The sequence below is a fragment of the Acanthopagrus latus genome, chromosome 9, assembly GCF_904848185.1.
Source record: "Acanthopagrus latus isolate v.2019 chromosome 9, fAcaLat1.1, whole genome shotgun sequence".
Classification (NCBI taxonomy): Eukaryota; Metazoa; Chordata; class Actinopteri; order Spariformes; family Sparidae; genus Acanthopagrus; species Acanthopagrus latus.
In genome coordinates, this window is record NC_051047.1 from 23,505,462 (window position 1) to 23,526,108 (window position 20,647).

General features: G+C 41.4%; 1 protein-coding gene across 3 annotated transcripts in view; it reads right to left on the reverse strand.

Moving 5' to 3' along the window:
• Positions 1-1,585: 1,585 nt before the first annotated feature.
• Positions 1,586-20,647, reverse strand: part of ube2f (ubiquitin-conjugating enzyme E2F (putative)) — a 43,064-nt gene continuing 24,002 nt past the window's right edge. Inside the window, exons 8-10 of one of the 3 annotated variants that reach the window (XM_037109684.1) lie at positions 17,057-17,089; positions 15,988-16,050; positions 1,586-5,218 (exon numbers count right to left, since the gene is read on the reverse strand). In XM_037109684.1, the coding sequence (XP_036965579.1) occupies positions 5,168-5,218; positions 15,988-16,050; positions 17,057-17,089 (147 nt within the window). In that variant the 3' untranslated portion in view covers positions 1,586-5,167. Of the gene's footprint in view, positions 5,219-7,580; positions 7,776-7,851; positions 8,072-15,987; positions 16,051-17,056; positions 17,090-20,647 lie in introns of those variants that run through there. The other 2 variants (XM_037109685.1, XM_037109683.1) reach the window with 2 other exon arrangements.

Consider the following 20,647-nt stretch of genomic DNA (forward strand, 5'->3'; position numbering starts at 1 on the left):
AGGAAATACGCACTTCACATTAATTGAGGCCTGTTTAAACTTGATACAGAATGTGTTTTTATCCAGCTGGTAGTGTGCTCTGACAAAGAATTATGATTTATAACTTTCAAACACCTCGTTACCGCACAATGGCTGCCAGTTGTCACACTCAGGACGTTCATGAGTTAGTATAGTCGAGTGTACGGTACGTTGCGTCTCCTCCAATCTACATATAATGATGGGCCGTAGGAGTGACTGGCAGATGAGTGTGTGAGTGTCTTCCTGAACCAAACGTGTGAATGGCTGGCACTTAAAGATGGAGTGAAAAACTGTGTTTAAGTGTGTGAGAATTCACATGTGCCCACCTCACTTCTCACTCAATAGACTGTTACCACAAAGCTACAAAGAGTGAGTAAATGTCACAACTGCAACTCTGACCAAAAGCTCGAAACTCGTTTAGAAAAAAAGCAATCAGCACACTTGGAAATAAAAGGAATGAAAATGATGATGCACTGATCTTTGACAGAACACTTCTCAACTCACTTACAAGGTTTACTCTGGAGCTACTCCAGTCGCCAGGATAAATCAGGATAAAAGCCCCAACTGTTGTATTTCTGACCAATAAATCTAAATTACAATGATGAGTAACTGTAGTAACCCGAGTAAGAAAACAATATTCCTCATGTCGTGCGAGACATTTTTGCCATGTTGCCTCTCTGCAGCATGAGTAACGTTATTTCTCTATACCAATTCAACCACTTCAGAGCATCCTGAACAGAAACTAATGTTGTAACTGCACGGCCACTTCATAGACACTTTTGCTAACTGTAGCCACAAACACAAAGCTAAACACTGCAGTTAGCATACAAGCTAACAAGCTAGACTTAGCAACAAGCTACATAGCTTGACTGCAACATCGTAAGGTGATATGTGCTACTGCGAGTATTACTGTAACCCACCGCCATCTTAGCCCTGTGGTTAAAACATACAATGAAACATGTACCAAGCAGGGGTCCTTACTTGTCCAGTAGAAAAGCGGCCAACTCTGCGTTGCTCTTTAGCCTCTGAAATGACGCTCCAATATTTCTCCTCGTTTTCTTTTGGGCTCGGGCCAATTCTTTCTTTTTACTCTGCTTTTCTTCGTCAGTCTTCTCATGTCCCTCTCTTTGACGTGGCAATGGTGCAGCATTTTTACAGGTTGGGCTTCTACATATCTGACCAGGTGCTAGCAGGCTCTGTACCTGCATGAGGGAGGGCTGCAGGCACATGATTGACACTTCTTAGACACTCCCCCTTGGCTCTGATTGGTGATCTGCTGCTGCTTTCATTGAATTAATCCATATCGTCCATGTGCACCTGATGACCTTCAGCCTCTGTAATCCTTCATGAGATCTTTAGGGCTTGTTGGTAAGGCAAACAAGCTAACTAAAGATGCTAATTTGGACTTTATAGATCAAATTATTAATGTAGAAAGTCACTGAAAACTTAGAACTTAAAAAAAGTTAGTGAAAGACGAACATGATAAAACCAACAAGACACATGTTTTCATTTATATTCTCTTTAATATATCTTAAAAAATGGATATACAATCTGAGAAAGAAAATGTTGAGGATTTGAAAAACAGGCTGTTAATTTTCCTCCCCTGGCCCAAACATGGAGTTAGCCCAATGACATCCTGGGATAAAAGCACTGCCAACTGCCAAATTAAAGGACGTATGACGAGGTTTCCAACAGGAAGCTAAAGTCTGAGTATTATAAGGCTAAGATTAAGTAGAGTATTGGGCCATACTGGGCGATTACACAGAATGGCTTTATGTTAACAGGCGGTTACAATAGCCTTTGCCCACATTCAATTTTGCTTTCTAAGAACCTGCTGATTGTCATATCCTCAGGTCCTTTATTTTGGCAAAACAATGTCGTCTGTCACTCTGTTTACTTTTGCTGGGGGAAAAAAAAAGGAAAAAAAAAACATTGAGCTGTTGAACCCTGGGCCAGAATACCTAAAAGAAAAGAGGGAACCAGGGCATGCTAACAGGTCACATCATTTTCAACATACTGTAACTGCCCACACACATGCGCTCACACACATGTGCACTCTCAACAAACACAAAATGTCAACCTTTACACACACACACACACACACACACGTACGTATACACACACATACCCAACGTAAAATTGCAATCTTTGACATTTCTGACATCCTTGGTAAAATGCACCAGTGGCAGATCACGCAGACTTTGCCTCATGCAGACATGTGAACACAAAGCTGAATGGAGTGAGAACAGTCTTAATGCTCAGAGATACGACTCAAACTGGAGGCACAACGCCAGCCGGGGTTTGAGTGAAACACACAGACACACACACGGACATGTGCACGCCACACCACTGAGTGACAGTCTCTCTTTCTTTCTCTTACAAACACAAACACAAAATGAGGAGGATGCATGTCATGGCCAAAATATCAGCAGCAACAGAGGTTCATGAGGACAGTTTGAGGTTATCAGTTTAGCTTTTACAGAAAAGTGCATCTACTCATCTGTTTTCAACTCAGCAGTGCCTACACAAGTTCACTAGCAGGTTAACTAGCTAGCAAGTGAGCTAACGAGCATTGCAGCAAGCAAGCTAATCCACTATCCAATCACAGCGATCCCTTTAAAGCTCACCCCAGCCCCTTATCTATAGGGTGCAATATGTTTGCATTTTAGTTTAAAACATTCAAAAAGTCTAAAAACAGAATGGATGTTATATCAAAGACAACTTTGTATTGGGTTGATATATAGAATGCCAACCTTCTAGCCCTGGCCATTCCTTTATTATAGTACCATTCCCAGTTTGGACTGCTGGCTGCACAGCTAAATGAGCTAACAATCTCAGGCCAGCTACAGTTAGCAGCAGGTAGCAGTTAGTCTGGTGATACACTGCCCCCTATTTGTTTGGAGTATGACCCTGAGGCAGCATTTTCCCCCAACCCTGTTCATGACTGTTTGTTTACAATGATGGGATTAAAAAAAGGGGGGAAAAAAGGACTTTTTGGTGCAATCCTAGCATGTCTAAGCATGCATCCTCATGTTGTGCATGAAGGGCAGCAACCTTTGTATCAACCTAGCCTTGATTAGCCTACTGTAGGTTAGCCTTCTACACTGAAAGGATGTCAAGAAGCACACATGATTCATGAAAAGAAAAAGGCCCTGGCACTAACACACACTCGTTAGCTGGCTAACTAGCTAGTCAGTAAGCTCACTTATTAGTGTGTAAGCTGTACCTCTATAGTTAATTAGCCTTTGAAGCGCACTTGTTAGTGTGCTACCTGTAGCTTGTTAAGCTCACTTGTTAACGGTTACCTGTAACTCACTTCCTAATTAACTTTAAAAACTTACTTGTTAGTGTGTCTCCCGTTTCTCACAAGCTAGTTAACTTTTAAAGCTCACTTGTTAGCTTTTTCTGAGTGCTTTTATGAGCCTCTGCTGTTGACTTTCCCAAACACATCCAGACTCAAAACATACAGTCCATGTGCACAAAGAGGGAAAGAGAGATTGAAAGTACTGCAGCACAATGAGCTTAAAAATGAAACAATGACTGTGAGGTTAAAGCACTGACTTTGAGCTTTCAAGGTTTTTAATGGTGTTCCCTTTCAGTGTAGGACTTTGTAATAATCCCACATTTTGGATAATGATCCTGAATGAGGAATTGTTAACTCTTCCTTTTAGTGCTTTTAACTCTGTTTTTGGTCTCCACCAGCTCAGAAATGGGAATTATCTGGCTCTTGAGCTGCTGCGTTCTCCGCTAGGTTTACCAGCTAATCACGAACTGTGCTGTCAGCTCTTTGGTGTTGAGCAAGCATTTTACAGTGAGTGTTTTGCAGCTACTGCACTGAAAACGACACCATGAGAGCATTGACTGTTCACCAGAACAGTAAAGTTGTGGCCAGACGGCTAAAGAACGAGCTGAAACTCATTCGCTTCGTAAAAGCTGAAGGAAGCTGCAGATTCATGTGATAAAACTCCTTTTTCACATTATTTGTCACTTTGTTTTTCACAGTCATTTGATACTCTTTCATAATAAAGATATCAATTACAGTCTCTTCAAGTTAAATCACAAGGAGCCAAAATTCCTACGCTCTATCTACTGGACGTAAACTCGTCGTCACTGCTTCATTTTAAGCCAATTGTGCAGAAGTACAAAGTGAAGGCGCCACTTTCTGATGGCACAGTCAGAGTGAATGAACTGCTCCATCCTCAGTGGGATGATGTGCGTGTGTTTGTGTGTGTGAAACGCAGAGACAGATGACGGGAGGACAGAGATGGACAGTGAGAGGAGGAAGAGCAGGGCCACAGAGATGAGAACAGTACAATACATTTGGCTGTGGGTATTTTTTTTTTTTTTTAGTTGTCCTATTTTATCCCACTGGAGCTGAAAACACACACGGTGGCTGTGAGTTTTGTGTATGTGTGTGTATGTTTGTGTACATGCAAGGAGAATGACAACAGAATGGGACAATGTGGTCATTCACATGCTGTCTAGTGGGGCTGTGTGTTTGTGTTCACCTTTTACTAGTGTGTGTGTGTCTGTGTGTGTGTGTCTCTATGTGTGTATATGTTTATGAACTCACATGCATTTTCTCTTTAGCGATGCGAACATGGCAGGCACTGGAACAGAGAACTGATAGTAACATATATTCTTTCTCTTGATTCGTCATACAGCTGAATGTGACTTCATTGATTTATCTTTTTTTTTTTCCTTTTGTTTTGTTTTTTGCGCCGGTGAGTCATCGCATCTAATCCCCTCGCCATGTCGTTGCCATGGCTCGTTTTCCAACAGGCTCGGCGTGGCAGCGTCATTTGGCGATCTCACCACAATGAACAGACATCGTGGTCGTTGCAACACTCAATCGATTAGGATAATTAAAGCATATTTTTCTTTTGTATGCAAGCCCTTCCTCAAACACGTTTTTTTTTTTTTTTAATTTATTTTGTTCCTGCAACATGGAGTTTATTGCAACCCTGTTGAGCAGCAGGTCATGAGTGGGGCGGTGTCGTCGTCATCAGGAGGAGGGGAGTGGCAAGAGTCATAGAGTGAGCTGTTGATTCACACATGTAGAGGGGGTGGAGTTGGCCAAGATAAGCAGAGGCAAGGTAGAGCAGTTTGGTTGGTTGGTGCAGGCTGATGTAGGTAGCCGATGCGTCTATCATCTGGCGTAGTGCTTGATGTAATCTTGAACCTTATTTCGAAAATCCTCCTGGATAAGAGACAGGGAAAAGTAAAGAGAGAGCATGAGACCTACATGGAGGAGCCAGAGAGAGAGAAGTTGTATCATCCATCATGTGAAAAAGACAATAAATAAAAGACAACATCAACACAAATTTAATGGGAAAGAGACTCAAAAATCCACCTTCTAACAAGCAGTTTTTAACAACTTTTACAGCAGAGCGTTAGCTAACATTCTTACCGGAAACATCACAAACTGGCACTGACTTCATAAAAAAAATTGTTCTGCCCAGGACAGGAAGACTCAGCAGGCTGGATGGCAACAGTATGAGATTTTCATGTGGCAATAACCACCTCATAAAGCATCACCATGTCACTCTATACAGGAGCAGCATCAGCAGACCGGAGCTAGACTTTGAGTTGTTACGGTCTGATTGTCAACAAGATCTGGTCTGAAGCAGCACTCTATCTGCAACATATCTAGCAGCTGAAGTTACTATAAAAAAAAAGAAAAAAAAAAAAAGAACTAATAAAGTCCAATTTTTGCCTCCAAAACCAGAGATAGAAGTAACTAATTACAGCTACTCAAATTTCTGTAATCAGTAACATCTAATTGAGTACTGAGTATAATTTGAACTATTATCTTATCCTTTCATCTGCATTTTATAAGCCAATAAGACTCGCTGATTACAAACAGGCGGGTGGTTTCTTGTCCGGTGTCAAAGAGTGGAACCACATCACTTCTTATTCATGAGGTCTGTTATTCGAGTTGACTTTTCTGACTCAAAGCCCTTCTGGTCATGTGTGCCCTCTCCTTCCCTCTCCATCTTCTTACTCTCCTCTTCATCATACCCCTCCTGGTTGTGCTTATCTTCCTCCCACCCCCACCCACCATCCACAATCCATCATCCATCACCCCTCCCTCCACCCAGTAACCTCCCCTCTGTCGCTCTCTTGACCCATCCCTCCTGGTTACATCGAGCTTCGCATGACCTCTACTCTCCATCCTCGTTGTTCCTGTCCATCATTTCCAACCCCTCTGTGTGTTCTTCTTGGACTGTGTTGGAGGCACTCTGTTGATTTAACTTGGTTTGCTTGTTTCCTCTCCACATTTCAGTCTAACTATTGTCAAATACATCAGGCAGAATGTACTACAACACACACACACACACACACACACACACACACACACAATATAGATTTTGATCAATGGCTGTAGACTGCTATTAATCTAAGCTGTAGCAGCTTTCCTCTCTGTAAAGATTCTCTTCATTTTGTCTTTACCAGAAAAATGCACAGCTTAGCAAAAATGCAATGCAGCTAGATACGCTGTAAATGATAGAAACTGTTGTAATTGGTCGTACAAGTGGTCATTCTTCACTGGGATTATCGATGATGCAGTTGACACAGGGACTGATAAATTACTTCTGAAGAACTAAAATAACAATGGTCACATCAAGAATTGTATTAACTATAGTTTCCCTGCAAAGATTGCTAAGTAATTCATACGGAATGAACCTGAGGTGGAAGTTTGGCTCTCAACAGCATTTCCACACATTTTGTTTTAAAAGATAAGAGAGGCAAGAAAGTTTTGAATGTCGTTTTTGCTTAAAATGTTAATGTTCAGTGCAGTGATTACTAGATCAATCGGTGAGTCGAAAAAAAAAAAAATGTAATTACTTGCCTACTATTTTGATAATTGATGAAGTGTTTCAGTCATTGTTCAAGTAAAGATGTCAAACACAGCTTCTTAATTGTAAGGATAGCAGATCTGTGATAGCAGAGAGGTTTTGGGTAGCTGGTTGGGCAAAAGAAGCAATTTAAAGACTTCACTTTGGGCTCTGGGAAACAGTGACCAGTATTTTTCACAATTAGAATATAAAATTTTTTGAATATCAAACAGCTGTTATGGCATCGTTTGGGCTTTTATTCTGAAAAAAACACACATGGAACTGTTGTGGCAGCAGAAGCAATGTCTGACAATACCTGGGCGGTTGGCATAATACAGCACTGCATGCAGGCATTAAAGTACAGACATGGAGGACTTGGTCACTCCTACTTGCCAATTTGGCAGTATTTTGTGTTTAGAGCAACAGAAACTGGTGAGCTGAGGACATAAATGAGGCTGCACGTCTTTGTCATAGGCACTTGTTAACTTAAGGCAATACCACAAATTCACCCTGAGGAAAAGTGTGACGATAATATCTTCTACTTTGATATTTGGGTGGGACAACATTGTGAGATAAAATGTTGGACATCGCTAAAGCCTACTACAGACAAAATGTACTCAGACTGGAATGCTTCATTCATTTAACCAGTTTATTTCTGTCAATACTCAAGAGGGATATCATTACTCTGCATCCTCAGCCCACCAACCCTCACCCGCTCCTCTCTCTTGTCCTGTTTTTTTACTTGTTACCCCAGTCACCAATCCATCAGCCATGGGTCAGAAACATTTAATGCAGTCATGCTCTCCGAGTGCCGCTTTCCAACAGGAAGTCTCACATACACATGTCCCACATGGACATCAGCGCACTTGATTTGCGCCACAGCTCCAGCAGTCAGTTAGTCACGCATCGCTGGTGCTTCTGTGTATGAGCAGTAGACAGAGAACGTGAGAAAAAACATGATGTGTGTGGAAACACATGACAGACAGGAATGCTGAAAAGCTGCCAGCAACAAAAACTTCAGCAGTGATGACAGCAGTTTTGAGTGTCTGTCTCCTGGGGGAGGATGGATCCGTCCCGTGGCTGCTGAGGGCTCTTTCTCTCCCTCACAGTCCTACTTTTATGGCTTGAGTGCAGTGACCAGCTCAACATGGTGGGTCTGCGTGGGTAACTCCAAGTATATTTAGGAGCCACGGCAGTATGTGCAAATAGCCAGGCTGAAAAACAAAGATACAACTTATTCCAAAAATGGCTCTGTGCTGCTTAGGATCAGACTTTATACTCTCCCACTGGAAGCTCAGAGATGCTCCTTCATGTTTTAAGCCCCTGTAATCTTTGTTGCAGTTTGAAAGGTCACTAGTTGAAATAATTCAATAAACTTTTTACACTTTGTGCTCAGAAGTGAGGCGTGTCGTCAAAGCTGTGAGCAATGTGCAAGGTAGAGAGGTAAAATTCACATACCCTCAAACATATTACATACAGAACTCCCCTGAACCACAGCTCAAAAAGGTAAAATGGATTACAATATAATAACACATTAGTGTTGTCTATATCTGTTTAACTAGTAATAAAAACAAAAAAATGAGCCTTTCAGAGCGCCTTGAGGAAGAAACTCTTCACCACACTGAGGCTGCACATCGTCTTTGTCATAAGCACTTGTTAACTTAGGGCCGCACCACAAATTTGGCGGTCCATCACCCTGAGCAAAGGTGATAACATCTTATACTGAGAAATTCTGGTGGGAATTATTTCATAATCTCAGCATGGCATGCAGAGTGACTCAGGAAGTCCATCCATTAACAGAACTTGGGATCTTGGTACCATTTTGTACCTTAACAACACAACTCAACACAACAGGAGTTTGATTTTGGCCTGTGGTCCACCGTTAAAGGTTCCGAGGGGAAAACATTTGGGCAACTCTGGAAAGGTCAGAGGATCCCCAGAGTAACTAAGAATAATCTTCTGTACCCAACAGATGCTGAGATATTTCCATCTGGAGAAATGTGTAGACAACCAGACAAACCAACATCACTAATGTTGCATCCCCTGAACCACACAGTAAGAATGTCTAAAAAATAACCCACATGAACACAAAAAGCCATGAAACACCATAACATTTTGTTAGTGCTGATGGCATCTCCACTTAAGAAATGCTGTGACTCACAGTAAAAGTACAAATTGGCGGATGATTTCTTATTTGTACGGTGCATTGGAGACGTCTCAAGACTAACCTGAGTGAATATTCTCAACAGAGATCATTGTGCCAGCCCTTATCCATATATATGCTATATGGTGTATGCCAGAAACTGCTTTTATGCCTGTTCGCACTTTATTCCCACATCTCATTTGGAAAACAGGCTGAATAAATAAAATAAATAAAGATCTTCCTCAATGGAATAACACATTCTGTCCACCTGTCTGTGTCAAATTGTCTTGAATTAAATGGTAACCACTTGTAAATATGGGGTATGGGTCCATCTGTCACTCCTCCTACCTGCTTGTCTTTCTGGCATATTTTGTTTATTCAGATGCATCGTGCAAGCCTCTGTAAATGTTTGTGGGACGAATCGTCACAGTAGACAAACATACACAGAATGTGTCACAATCTGACAGTTAGTGGAGAAAATGAGGGATAAGAATGTTTTTGCAGGGTGCAAGAGGGAGTGAAGTCAAACAGCCACAGCGGGGAGAGTCTTAAAAAATGTGAAGCTTAAGCTCGCCGCAATTAGACCACTTCACATGGGCTCGAAGGATCGAGCAAACAGCCTGAAACACAAACACACAAAATTTAGTTTAAACAAGCTCCAATTAAGATGTCCAGCGCAGATTTGAAGGCACTTCTCGATGGATGCAAGACAAAAACAAAACATCTTTGAAAAATTCTACCCAATTAAGGTATCACACATACATTTGAAGGATATGTTTAACAACCCTTTCACTGCCATCTCATACAAATTTACATACATTTACCTTCAACTATTTTTCTGTGTTTGTCCCCATTTCTCTCTCACAGCAGCAAACTAGCCGAGCCTGCAAATTACTTTGTTAGTAAACTCTGCAGTCGATTAAAACTTTGCTAGGCTATAGCTTTTTTTTTTTGTTGCTCTAATTCACCCATTGAAGGCAATTAACTATCCTGTCCTGCAACAATCCATACCGGTACTCGAAATATGCACCACCATCAGAGGGAAAGGGGATGCAAATCGAACCCTGTGGGTACAGACGCTTACTTTAAAATCAGCTAAAAGTTGAGACGAAGTAAAGGAAAGCCTCAGGGTTTATCAAGGCAAACAGACTGCGAAGGGAAAGATGAAGAGGGGAGGAGGGGTGTGAACAGGGAAAGGAAGAAATGGAATAGAGAAGAGGGCGATGACAAGGGACGCAGAGGTGTGGAGGCCGTGAGAACGCTCAACAGTCTCGGGTGTTTTCTGAGAAGTTTTTGTGAGAATTTGTGGGGAAAGTTTTGTATAAATCTCAGAAGCATTTTCCTGCCATGTTTGAAGCAACAGAACCAGGTAGTCTAAAACATTATACTTTCCTAGCCCTGACCAGTTGGTTTTATGGCAAAACCTAACCAGAAATAGGCACAATGACAAATCTCTCAACAAATCTCTCTCAAGAGGCGTTAATGGTGCGACAGTATTCAATTTATCTTTCAACAGGGATAAAAGCAACAATAAATGAGAGAGTGCACTGCCAGCAGACGAGATACAATCACAGGAGTTGGAAGACATTCATGGTCCTTCTCAAACACACTTCACAAGTGTTGATACTTGCCAGGGCTTTAAAAAAACAGGTCGTCTAAGACTTAAATATAAAGCAGCAGGCTGGAGAAAGAAAGGAAGTAAGTTTTTGTGACAGAGTAAAAATTTGCCTGTTTCCTTCCTTCCAACTTTTGCATTGATCTCTGTCAAAATTTGCATAAGCAAAGCCACGGCCCCAGTCTTTTCTATTAAATCAGTTTGTTTGAAGAGGTGCTGAGCTTATCTTTCTTCCTTCTCTGTTCAATAAGCAGGTGACAGGAAGACAGCCAGTCAAAACACAAAACTTCAAGTCTGGCAATAACATTTCCCAACAATTCTCATCTTTAAATCACTTGCCAGACTGGCCTGCTACTGTCGTCATTCACCGCCTCGCTGCCACAACAGAACCTCGTCACTGAACAAGAACACAAAATAATTAGGTGACTGGAGCAACATTTGACTGGATTATTTATATGCTGACTTACCTAGATGTGGCATTAATGATCATTTACTTTCTTTTACTTTGACTGTCCCTCTGTTTGACAGGTTTGACATTACTGTGATGAGACCAAGATGCAGAAATACTGGAAAAGGAAAAGGACTGAAACATGACAGACATTGCGACTGCATCATTATCACTGTCTTGTTAACACACTACCTACACAGTCCAATGTACTAGTAGGCCATAATAAGCATATGGATACATTTGGAGACAAGTGTAATTAGCTTTTACAAAAACATCTGCTCAAACTCAGACTAATAATGTGTAGGATCATATTATATCAGTATGAAGAACAGTAAAAAGTTAAAAAAGAAAAAGAAGAAAATGAGACTATACTGATAATAACTGAACATCATTAGCATTTCAATCAGGGTCTGATGTGGCCCAGGAGCAACCTTCATGTCTCCTCTCGTTGCTGTGTCACATTCATGGGACCCTATGGGGCCACAGCTATCACTGCTCAGAACAAAAAAGATAATAACAGGGACAGATGCCAGAGCAGGATGCAGCAAAATGGTCTGTGTGTGTGTGTGTGTGTGTGTGTGTGTGCCCCCGACATGATTGACTATTGATTGAAGAGGCTATAAGCCACTTGAAAATACCTGAGGAAGGCAAAGAGCGAGCGCAGAGGGAGAGAGGTCGTCTCTCACATCGACGAGTAACGATCAGTGTAGACGGCGGGAACTTCGTATGCAGAGGAGAACACCGGAGCTTTAACCAGTCACAAATCTTCATGGACCTTGTCTGTCACTTTGTCTGCTTTAGTCATCGTCAATATCACATTACGATAAACCATGAACATCTCAAGCAATATGTCCCAGATACGCTGGCATCAATATTTCATTTTGATGACATGCAGACTTCTCAAATGCGCTGCCTTCAAGCAGTTTGGCCTTTTTGCATGATATTAGACTTTTGACATTTAAATAATAGCACGAGTGTTCATGCTGCTGGCTGGTTTGTTAAGGAGTACGAGCCGATGCACTCAGATTTCAGGCAGTCTCGTGGTGTGAGCATTTCAAAGCTCAGCATTCGTCACCAGTCTCCACAGTGATTTAAACTAAAAGTACTGAGGGAGTCGCACAGAAAAAGATGGAGCTTTGAAACAATCCCTGGACATCAGACTGCCTTGAAGTGAGAGTTTTCTGATGTGAGGCTGAGCATTGTACTGCTAAAGGGGACCGACAGCGATACACATTTTAGCCACCTAAAAGAAGACACACCAAAAAAAATATGTATATCCATTTAAGTGTAGTCTATATTTTTAACATTTTTGGTGCTTTACCTTGCCATCAGACATTTCCATGTCCTTTCAGGGGACATAATGCCCCCTAATAATGAATCTGTTTTAAATCAGCAGGGCTGATCAGGAGGGCTAGTAAACTGTTAGCAGTTCATAGCTGATGGGTAGCACAGAGAGCTACGGTGCTAATAGCTTATAGCTAGCATGGCTAATAGAGCTGAAAGCTTGACACAACACGCAATTCTGTTCTAATTAACATAAAGCACTGAAACAGTGAGCTGCAGTTTCATGTGACAACAAAACAAGTTCACAGAAAATAATCGTACTCATGTTCTTTGGCTGAGTACAGTTTGGAGGTAGAAATACTTTGAATTTTACTAATTTAAACTGACTACAGATACTACAGATGGTAAAAACACATTCAAACACATACTGTGACTGGGATGGAGCTTACATTCACCTTGAGATGGTTAGAATCATTGGGATGCACTGGGAGTGTGTGACAAGTTAGTCTAGAGGCCCATACAGGTGAATATATGTACACACACACAAAACACAAACCCACTCACAACCAACAACTGTACGAAACAACACTCACAAACTCACACACACACACACGTACACTCACACAGGCTAAATTGCCCATGAGGATGCTTCCTTTCAGCCACTTAAACCAGCAAATGTATTCAGAGAGCAGCCACAGGAGTTCCACTTCAAAAGCATCGACACACAATAACACACACGCACACATACATCCACGTACACAAGCAAAAGTATGTGCTGACACACGCACACCCCCACAGCTCCACCCACTCACCGCCGAAGTGGATTACAGCAGGCTGTGACTCAGTGGGAGGAGGTCATGGTTGAATGACTCTGGGTTTTTTTCAGTTGTTTTGACTCCAGAGAGCCACAACAGCACAGCGAGGCAGCAGCACAACTTCCACAGAATATATTTTCATTCAACACGTCCTCCTTCATTTACACAGTTATTCAGTTATGTAAACTAAAAAAAACGAAGTAGGGTTGATTAGATCTTTCGTAAAGTGTTCAGTGTTTTTAGGGAATAAAACATTTACGCAATCTAGTTTTGGAAAGACGCAACTCTCCTTTTTCCTTTGGATGCTTAATTGAGTGAATGAAATCGGCTCAAACTCCTAGAAATCAACTTCAAGCTGAAAGTTGATGCCGATAACAACAAGTACAAGGGATACAGTCATTCAAAACTTTGAAACAACCCTGCTTTCCGTCCATCCCACTGAATCAGATTGCCTTCCTCTTCACGACTGAAAGCTTTTCTGTCTGATGTTCCACCACAACAGCCTGTTTCACCGGTAAATTACATGATATTACAGAAATGCTGATGACATTTAATGGGACCTTTCATCAACTGCAAAAAAGGGAATCCTCCCAGCAGGTCAGGAGACAAATACTGTTTGTAGAATTTTTCTAATTTGGACAATAATAAATATATTTAATTGTGTCTTGTTATGTTTACGTAAAAGCAATCTTAAAATCATGGATCATTTTTGTTGTTGTCTAAGCAGAAGAATGAAGCTGGACTCTCTTCTGTGAAGTCTGTTATAGAGAAAAATGATGAAAAAATGTTTTCCCCACTTCTACTCTAAGCCGTTATTTGATTTAGAAATAGATGTCCGCCGCATTTGTTAGGTGACCGACAGCTGATTTTAAGGTATTCTAACTGTGGTAAAAATGTGATGACAGCACCTCTGCTTGAACAGAGGTGAAAACAAAGGGAGACCAGGGTGCCTTATGTTTTAAAGCGTATAAACCACGAACCTGACAGGCGACTTGCACGTGTCCCAGGGCCAATAGAGACCATGGAACGCTGCACTTGCATGAATACTGGGCTGTGTCCAAAGGCACTTCCTCATTCAGGCAGCTTTTTTGCATCACGGTCGCCAAGTGCTCAAGGGTGTAAGTTGCGTCTCTGTAAACTAATTAAGAGTGTGATGGACCTGCTGAAAACTGTCATGAGATAACTTTTGTTGTAAATTGGTGCTATATAAATAAATTACTTGTACGTGCACAGTGTGTCCAATGCACGCTAGTCCTTTTGGCTTTACATTTAGATTTTAGGGCATTTCGCAGACGCTTTTGTCCAACGCAACTTATAGTAATTTGTACATACATTAATACACCGATGGTGGTGGCTGCCATGCAAGGCACTGACCAGCACATCAGGAGCAGTTTAGGATTCAGTATCTTGCCCAAGATACTTCAACATGCAGACCAGGGGAATCGAAACAGCGACCTTCCAATAACAAGACGCTGGCTCTGCCCCTGAGCCACAGCCGCCCGTCAGCTTTGGCTCACTAACACATGAATCTGGGTTTCTGACAGCATAAATGAGTACTTTGTTGTATTTACTTCACAAAAGGCTCCCATTTGACACTCTCCTCCTACACCTGAGACTATTGACTCATCTAAACAATCAGAACCACGGCCACAAACCAGCAATCATTTTTATACACCCTCATACTTCCATCTCCTTTCTCACAAAAAACACACAGAGACACACTTTTTCAAATCTAATGGGGTCACATGGCAACCATTATAGTGTCCTGCCGGGCACACTGCAATGCAGCATGGGAAAGGTTATCTGCAAAGTGCCAAAGGTCAAATATTGTACTTTAAAAGGCTTTCAGCTTGCCTCAACTCAGGCTCAACTAACAACTATTTCCCTGGACCGCGGGCTCCCTGCAGAGTTATACTGGTTCAGTTGGCGATTCAGGAAAGCAATTACTGTAAGCACAAAACGGAGAACATCGGTTTCTCCTCACATTTGGACACAGCCTGATGCTCTGATAAAGACCTAAATGGAGAGATGATGCACAAGATAGAAATTAATGGGAGAGGGAAAATGGGGCAATACATTCAAATCAATTAGCCATGCTGTCTATCTTTCAGGAGCATCTTGGGTATTTGTTTTGCTAAGAGGGAGGCTGGCATTCAACAGCGCCTACGCCTGCTTGGAGGTAAGGCCGTAAAGGAAAATCCTCGATAAAGTATAAATAAAGTTACAGTTCAGGAAACGGACACACACGACGTACACATCAGCAAGAGGAGTGAGGCTCGTGGGAAGTTCTGGTTTCGGGTGTCGGGCTTATTTGACTTACAAATTGTCGAGCCTGCTGTCTACTGCAGAGGCAGAGAATTAAACAGTCGGGCATGAACAAGTACTTAAATGGACAAAAAAACCCTCCATATGTACCTGTTCCATGCATGCAGCTCTTGAATATAACGCCACAGCCATTTCTCTGCATAGAAAGGCAGCTGTTCGCTCTGTCTTCTGCCCACTCTACCAGATTAAAGTGCTCTTATATCACATGATTCAACCTACAAACGCAAATATTGCACACATGGAAAGCTGCAGAAGAGAATGTAGTTTGTGTGACAGCTGTACATCATGTCCAAATGCATTTTCCTTTCTGGCTTTCAACAGAAGCTAGGGTATGAATATGATTATGGAGACTATAATCACATCTGAGACAGTCTGAGGAGGCAGCACAGGTGAATCATCTGCTTGTCAACGACAGTCGGCTCTGATGATAAAATAGAATTGAAGATCAAGTCAAAATCGCCCTGAGAGCGTCACTGATCGTCAAAGTAGGGAAGCCTCACCTTGTCTCTCAAATGATGTTCTGCTGCATCGATGTTCAATGGGTCATCAAAGTTCAACAGGTCCTGGATCAGAGGCAAACAGAGAGAATCATGTGAAGAGAAAAAGGTTCAGGGAGAAAAAGTTCGTAAATGTTTGGTCATATTAGAGAACTTTCAAAAGTTCAATACTCCACTATCTGTGGGCCAAATTTTGTTTCCCAATAATTTTGAGTCTGCAGGCTCAGGGAGATATTGCCCACATCAGCACTATTTGCTATCTGCAATGTCATCCTGGATTCTGCAACTGCGACGAACAAAACAGCCTAATTATGCTGTTGCCCTAGAGATGCCGGGCACAACAACTGAGGCAAGAAGTGGAGTGTTATTAGAGAGATAAAAAGGAGAATGCCCCGAGAGGTTGTTTCCTGATTAAGAGGTAAGATTCAGGGCATGACCACGCATCAATGCCAATTACCATCACCATTATCATCATAGACACAGTGCTGACCTTGGGGGGGAGAGTGTGGATGTAATCAATGATGGATTTAAGCTAGTTTGCAATTAGCAATGTTTTGAGGTGAACTAAATAATCTGCTAACTTTCAGCTACTTATTTTCTGCTTGCTTTGGCATCCAAAGTGTTTGCTTGCATTACTGAATGAAATCCTTTTTAGCCTATTTTAATATTCTTCTGAATGATGGAACATGTCAACACTTGACCCCACTGTAATCTGATTAGTTATCACTCTGCATCACTTTCTGAAGGATATATAATAAATGGTGGCCTATCTCTGAGTATGCCTGGAAAAGCTGCCACTGGGGATGCATTTCCACAAGCATACAGTGTAATCAGATGTTCATGCTTTTATTTCTCCCTTTCATCCCCAAGTGTTCCTCATTATGAGAAAGATTATTTCTCCTAAGTCAAAAATGATGGTTTTATTACAGCTGTAAACAGAGATCGCAATGGCAATTAGCTTGGTTAATCTGATCTGAGTTGGACTAATGTCATTGGTGCATAAGAAGTCCACTTCACTGACGCTGTCTCTGTTTCTATCCATGTTAATAAAGTAAAAACAAATAGAACTTACAGTAAACAAGGAGTTCAATCCCCAGACCACGTCCTGGAAAAAACAAATGAAAGAGTATTAATGATCACCCTGATTCACCTTTTAAATATGAATTAAAACATAAACTATTCGTCCAAGTGCAGTTACACCACATTTAGATCAAAAAGTTAGAACAGCATAAAACATAAATGAAAACACAACAAAGTGATTTGAAAAAAAAAGCATTTTATGTAGTGTTGCTTTAATCTCCTAAATACAATCTTGTGGTTTACAGAGTGGTGTGAACATCCTGCTTGTGACAAAGGTCTAGTTCACACATACACAGGTGTTTTTGTAAACGGGTCTAGACGAGCGTTTTAGCCTTTCCTGTATTCTGCTTTTATACCCAACCAAGATACTATCACTTATTCAACAACGAACAAACCTGTGTGGAATGTTCCAAACTGGTGTTTCTTTCATTGTTCCGGTCGTAACTGATTTAAAACAAGTTGCTAGCAGAAAATTCAAGATAAGCACATTTACACAAATCAATGTTGATTTTTACAGGAACTGACCAGTTACCCAATAATGTTTCCTTTATTACCATTAACATCAGTTTAAACCACCTAACTGACTATAACAATGCAAGTTCTCCTGAGTATGAGTACAATTGCAATCACCAATGTCCAAGTGCTAGAATTCGATTAACGCATGTGTAATATACACACTTAATTATCTAATTAAGTGTACATCAGTTTCTAAGATGGTATATATTTCTATTTGCAATAACCTTCACAAGGAATAATGAGGAATTTCCTCAAAAGTTCTCTTGAGAGAAGAAGGCACAACAGCAGTACATCAAAAGATGCAAGTTCAAAATCATCACATCCCCGTGTCTCCTCACTGCATTAGTCATGCCACTTAAAAGAAACCAATGTAACGAGCAAGGTATGACTCTGTAGTAAGTCTGACGGTACCTATAGGCTCTACGCTTCTATGTGTGGAAATAGAAAGGTTGCATTATAATAGTAGACCACTGTAGCTTAAGACTTTCATTATTCCTTACAGGAGAGCAGCAGAGTCATGGTGACAGAATATAACAGTGGAGAACATTTCAAAGACTGGCTGTTTTTTTTTTTTTTTTCACTGGAAGATGCTGCAAACAACTGGCGGCTGGTCCACTGATTGAGTTAAAGCTTTCAGGGCTTCCATTCAATTATCTTTAGTTCATTCCACACACATATGTTTAGTTAATTTACATAATTAAAAGAAGCCTTGAATGTTGAGATAAACAAACAGCTAGTGAACTGGCTGCTTTTCTAACCATGAAACAACAGCAAATGAGAATAACCTTAGACAGAATTCCAAGCTGAAGAAATGACAGAGGCCAATTTATTGCATTTTCTTGAACTCCATCTCCCGTGTTCTACTGTACATACTAGGTTCGCCATACTCAATAACCTAAGTGTATTTTTAACTGACTACAACTGAACTATGTACCAGCTTTAACGTGCACATAACAATGAAACAATCAGAAATCAGCTGTATTTAGTGTGCATGCAGGTTATGGTTGGAGGGTCCTTTCATTTGTGAACACACTACATACTGAACCTTTGCAATCGTGTCATGTACTTCTCTGCAAGGTCGCCCTGACAACAGACATGTTCTGTAGTTTGAATCAGGAGTCACGGCTCCACGCTATCTCTGACTGTAGCATCCAAGAAAGCAACATGTAGCTTAAACAACAGAGAACGGTTGGCAAAATGATAAGATTATATGCTAAACAGTGGTAGAAACCTCCTTTATTATCCCAGACTGGGTAACCAGACTTTGCAAGGCTGGATTACAGAGCTGCTCAAAGAGATACAGTCGCACTGAAGCCCTGGTTGTGGCCTCAAATTATCCTACATGACAACTGTAGCAAGCAGCTTTCCACAGATATTTTAATGCCATATGAGTAATTATAAAGTCATTATCAAATTCAGACATCAGAGCTCATTACAGATCCAATGACGTGAACATGAACTAGGGAGGAGAGCAAGTGAAATTAACCCAGGCAGAAAGATGCCTAGTCAGCCCCGCCCTCCACCCCTCCCTAAATGCCTGCTCTGTTTACCTCGCCTGTGTTTGTTTAACTTTAATTCTCTGTAATTAGCTACCACATTTTCTTTTGTGATTATGCCTTACTGTTTGCCACGGTGGCAAAGATTGTGGCACGATGCTGCTCCTGCATTGTTTCCCTCTCAGTAGTTTCTGTGGTTGCCATGGTCACACAGCGAGCTGCAGCAGCAAGTTGGAAAAGTTTAACCATCAGAAATTCCAAATGCAGTAACAAACAGCCCAGCACGCTCATGTGAACGGTAGGCACCCTCCGTCTATCTCCTGTCGACACCCTCAGCAGCACAGTTGTCGTCATGTCTACACTGAAAACAATACAGACAGCGAGAGAGCGGTGACCGCTTGCTGTCTGAAAGCAAGACCCACACCTCATAACTGCATCATCCCTGGCTTGACTCCAGCTGAAACCCTTGTTATAAAACCCACCATGTGATACTTCTCAAATTGTGATGAATTTAGCACACAAGCCATTATTGCAAAGACAATGAAAAAGTGTGTGTATGCAAGTGTGTGTGTGTGCGTGGGCTCAAGTGGAGAGGAGTGGTGACCAGTGAAGAGGGACATCATCACCCACTCAAAAACACAATCCTTTCTGACTCACAGCTTTTGCACTCACTTTTTTCTCACATATTCTCACATATATTTCTGCACGCAACGCGACACGCATAAACCCAAACCCATCCCCTCTAACACATATGACCAGATGACCAGAAGCTGCATCTAAAAAAAAAAAAAAGAAATAAAAAAGATAGTTGGCATTTCATCCGGGAGCAGGAAGACAAACATCCATTAACTGCAAGACGTGAGCCAGGGCCAGAAACAAATGATCACAAAGACACTCGATAGTCTGACAAACACATCTGTGACAAGAAATCTAAACATCCGTCAGAAAATAATGTCAGCCTGCCTGATCGTTCCAGGCCATGGCTTCCTTTCACAATCATTGGGCTGCCACTACTAATCAGATTTCCAGACAGATAGCCATTAAATATTAACAAATTCACACCTAGATGAAGGCTTCCTGCCAAAAGAACAAAGTGCAGAAATGCTTCGTTGCACCAGGAAATTAGCAACAAATGAGGTTAAAAACGGACCCATACTTTTGTGCAATACACGACCGATTTGAAATCACTTTGAGTGTTGGACTGAGACGTTTATCAATTTGAAGTGGGTATTATTTTTAATATGCAATGAAACTGTGGCCTAAACCTTTACAATGGGACAACTCAGCGGCTTTAAATCATATGGTGTTGAGTCACACTGTTTCACAAATGCATTCATGCCAATTACATGAAAGCTACAAAGCCAGGGAGTCATGAGTGTGTGCTCAATGGTTATTATTTCTGCAACGAACAAAAAACACCAACACAGATAAGCACTCGCGTTGTTTGCAAAGCTGCTTTCCTTGCAGCTTAGACTCAAGGCCAAGAGGTATTCAAAACAACAACAATACACAACTCAGACGGGAATACAATAAAAAAAAGACAAGGTGCTTGTGTGTGTAAGGTCGAGATA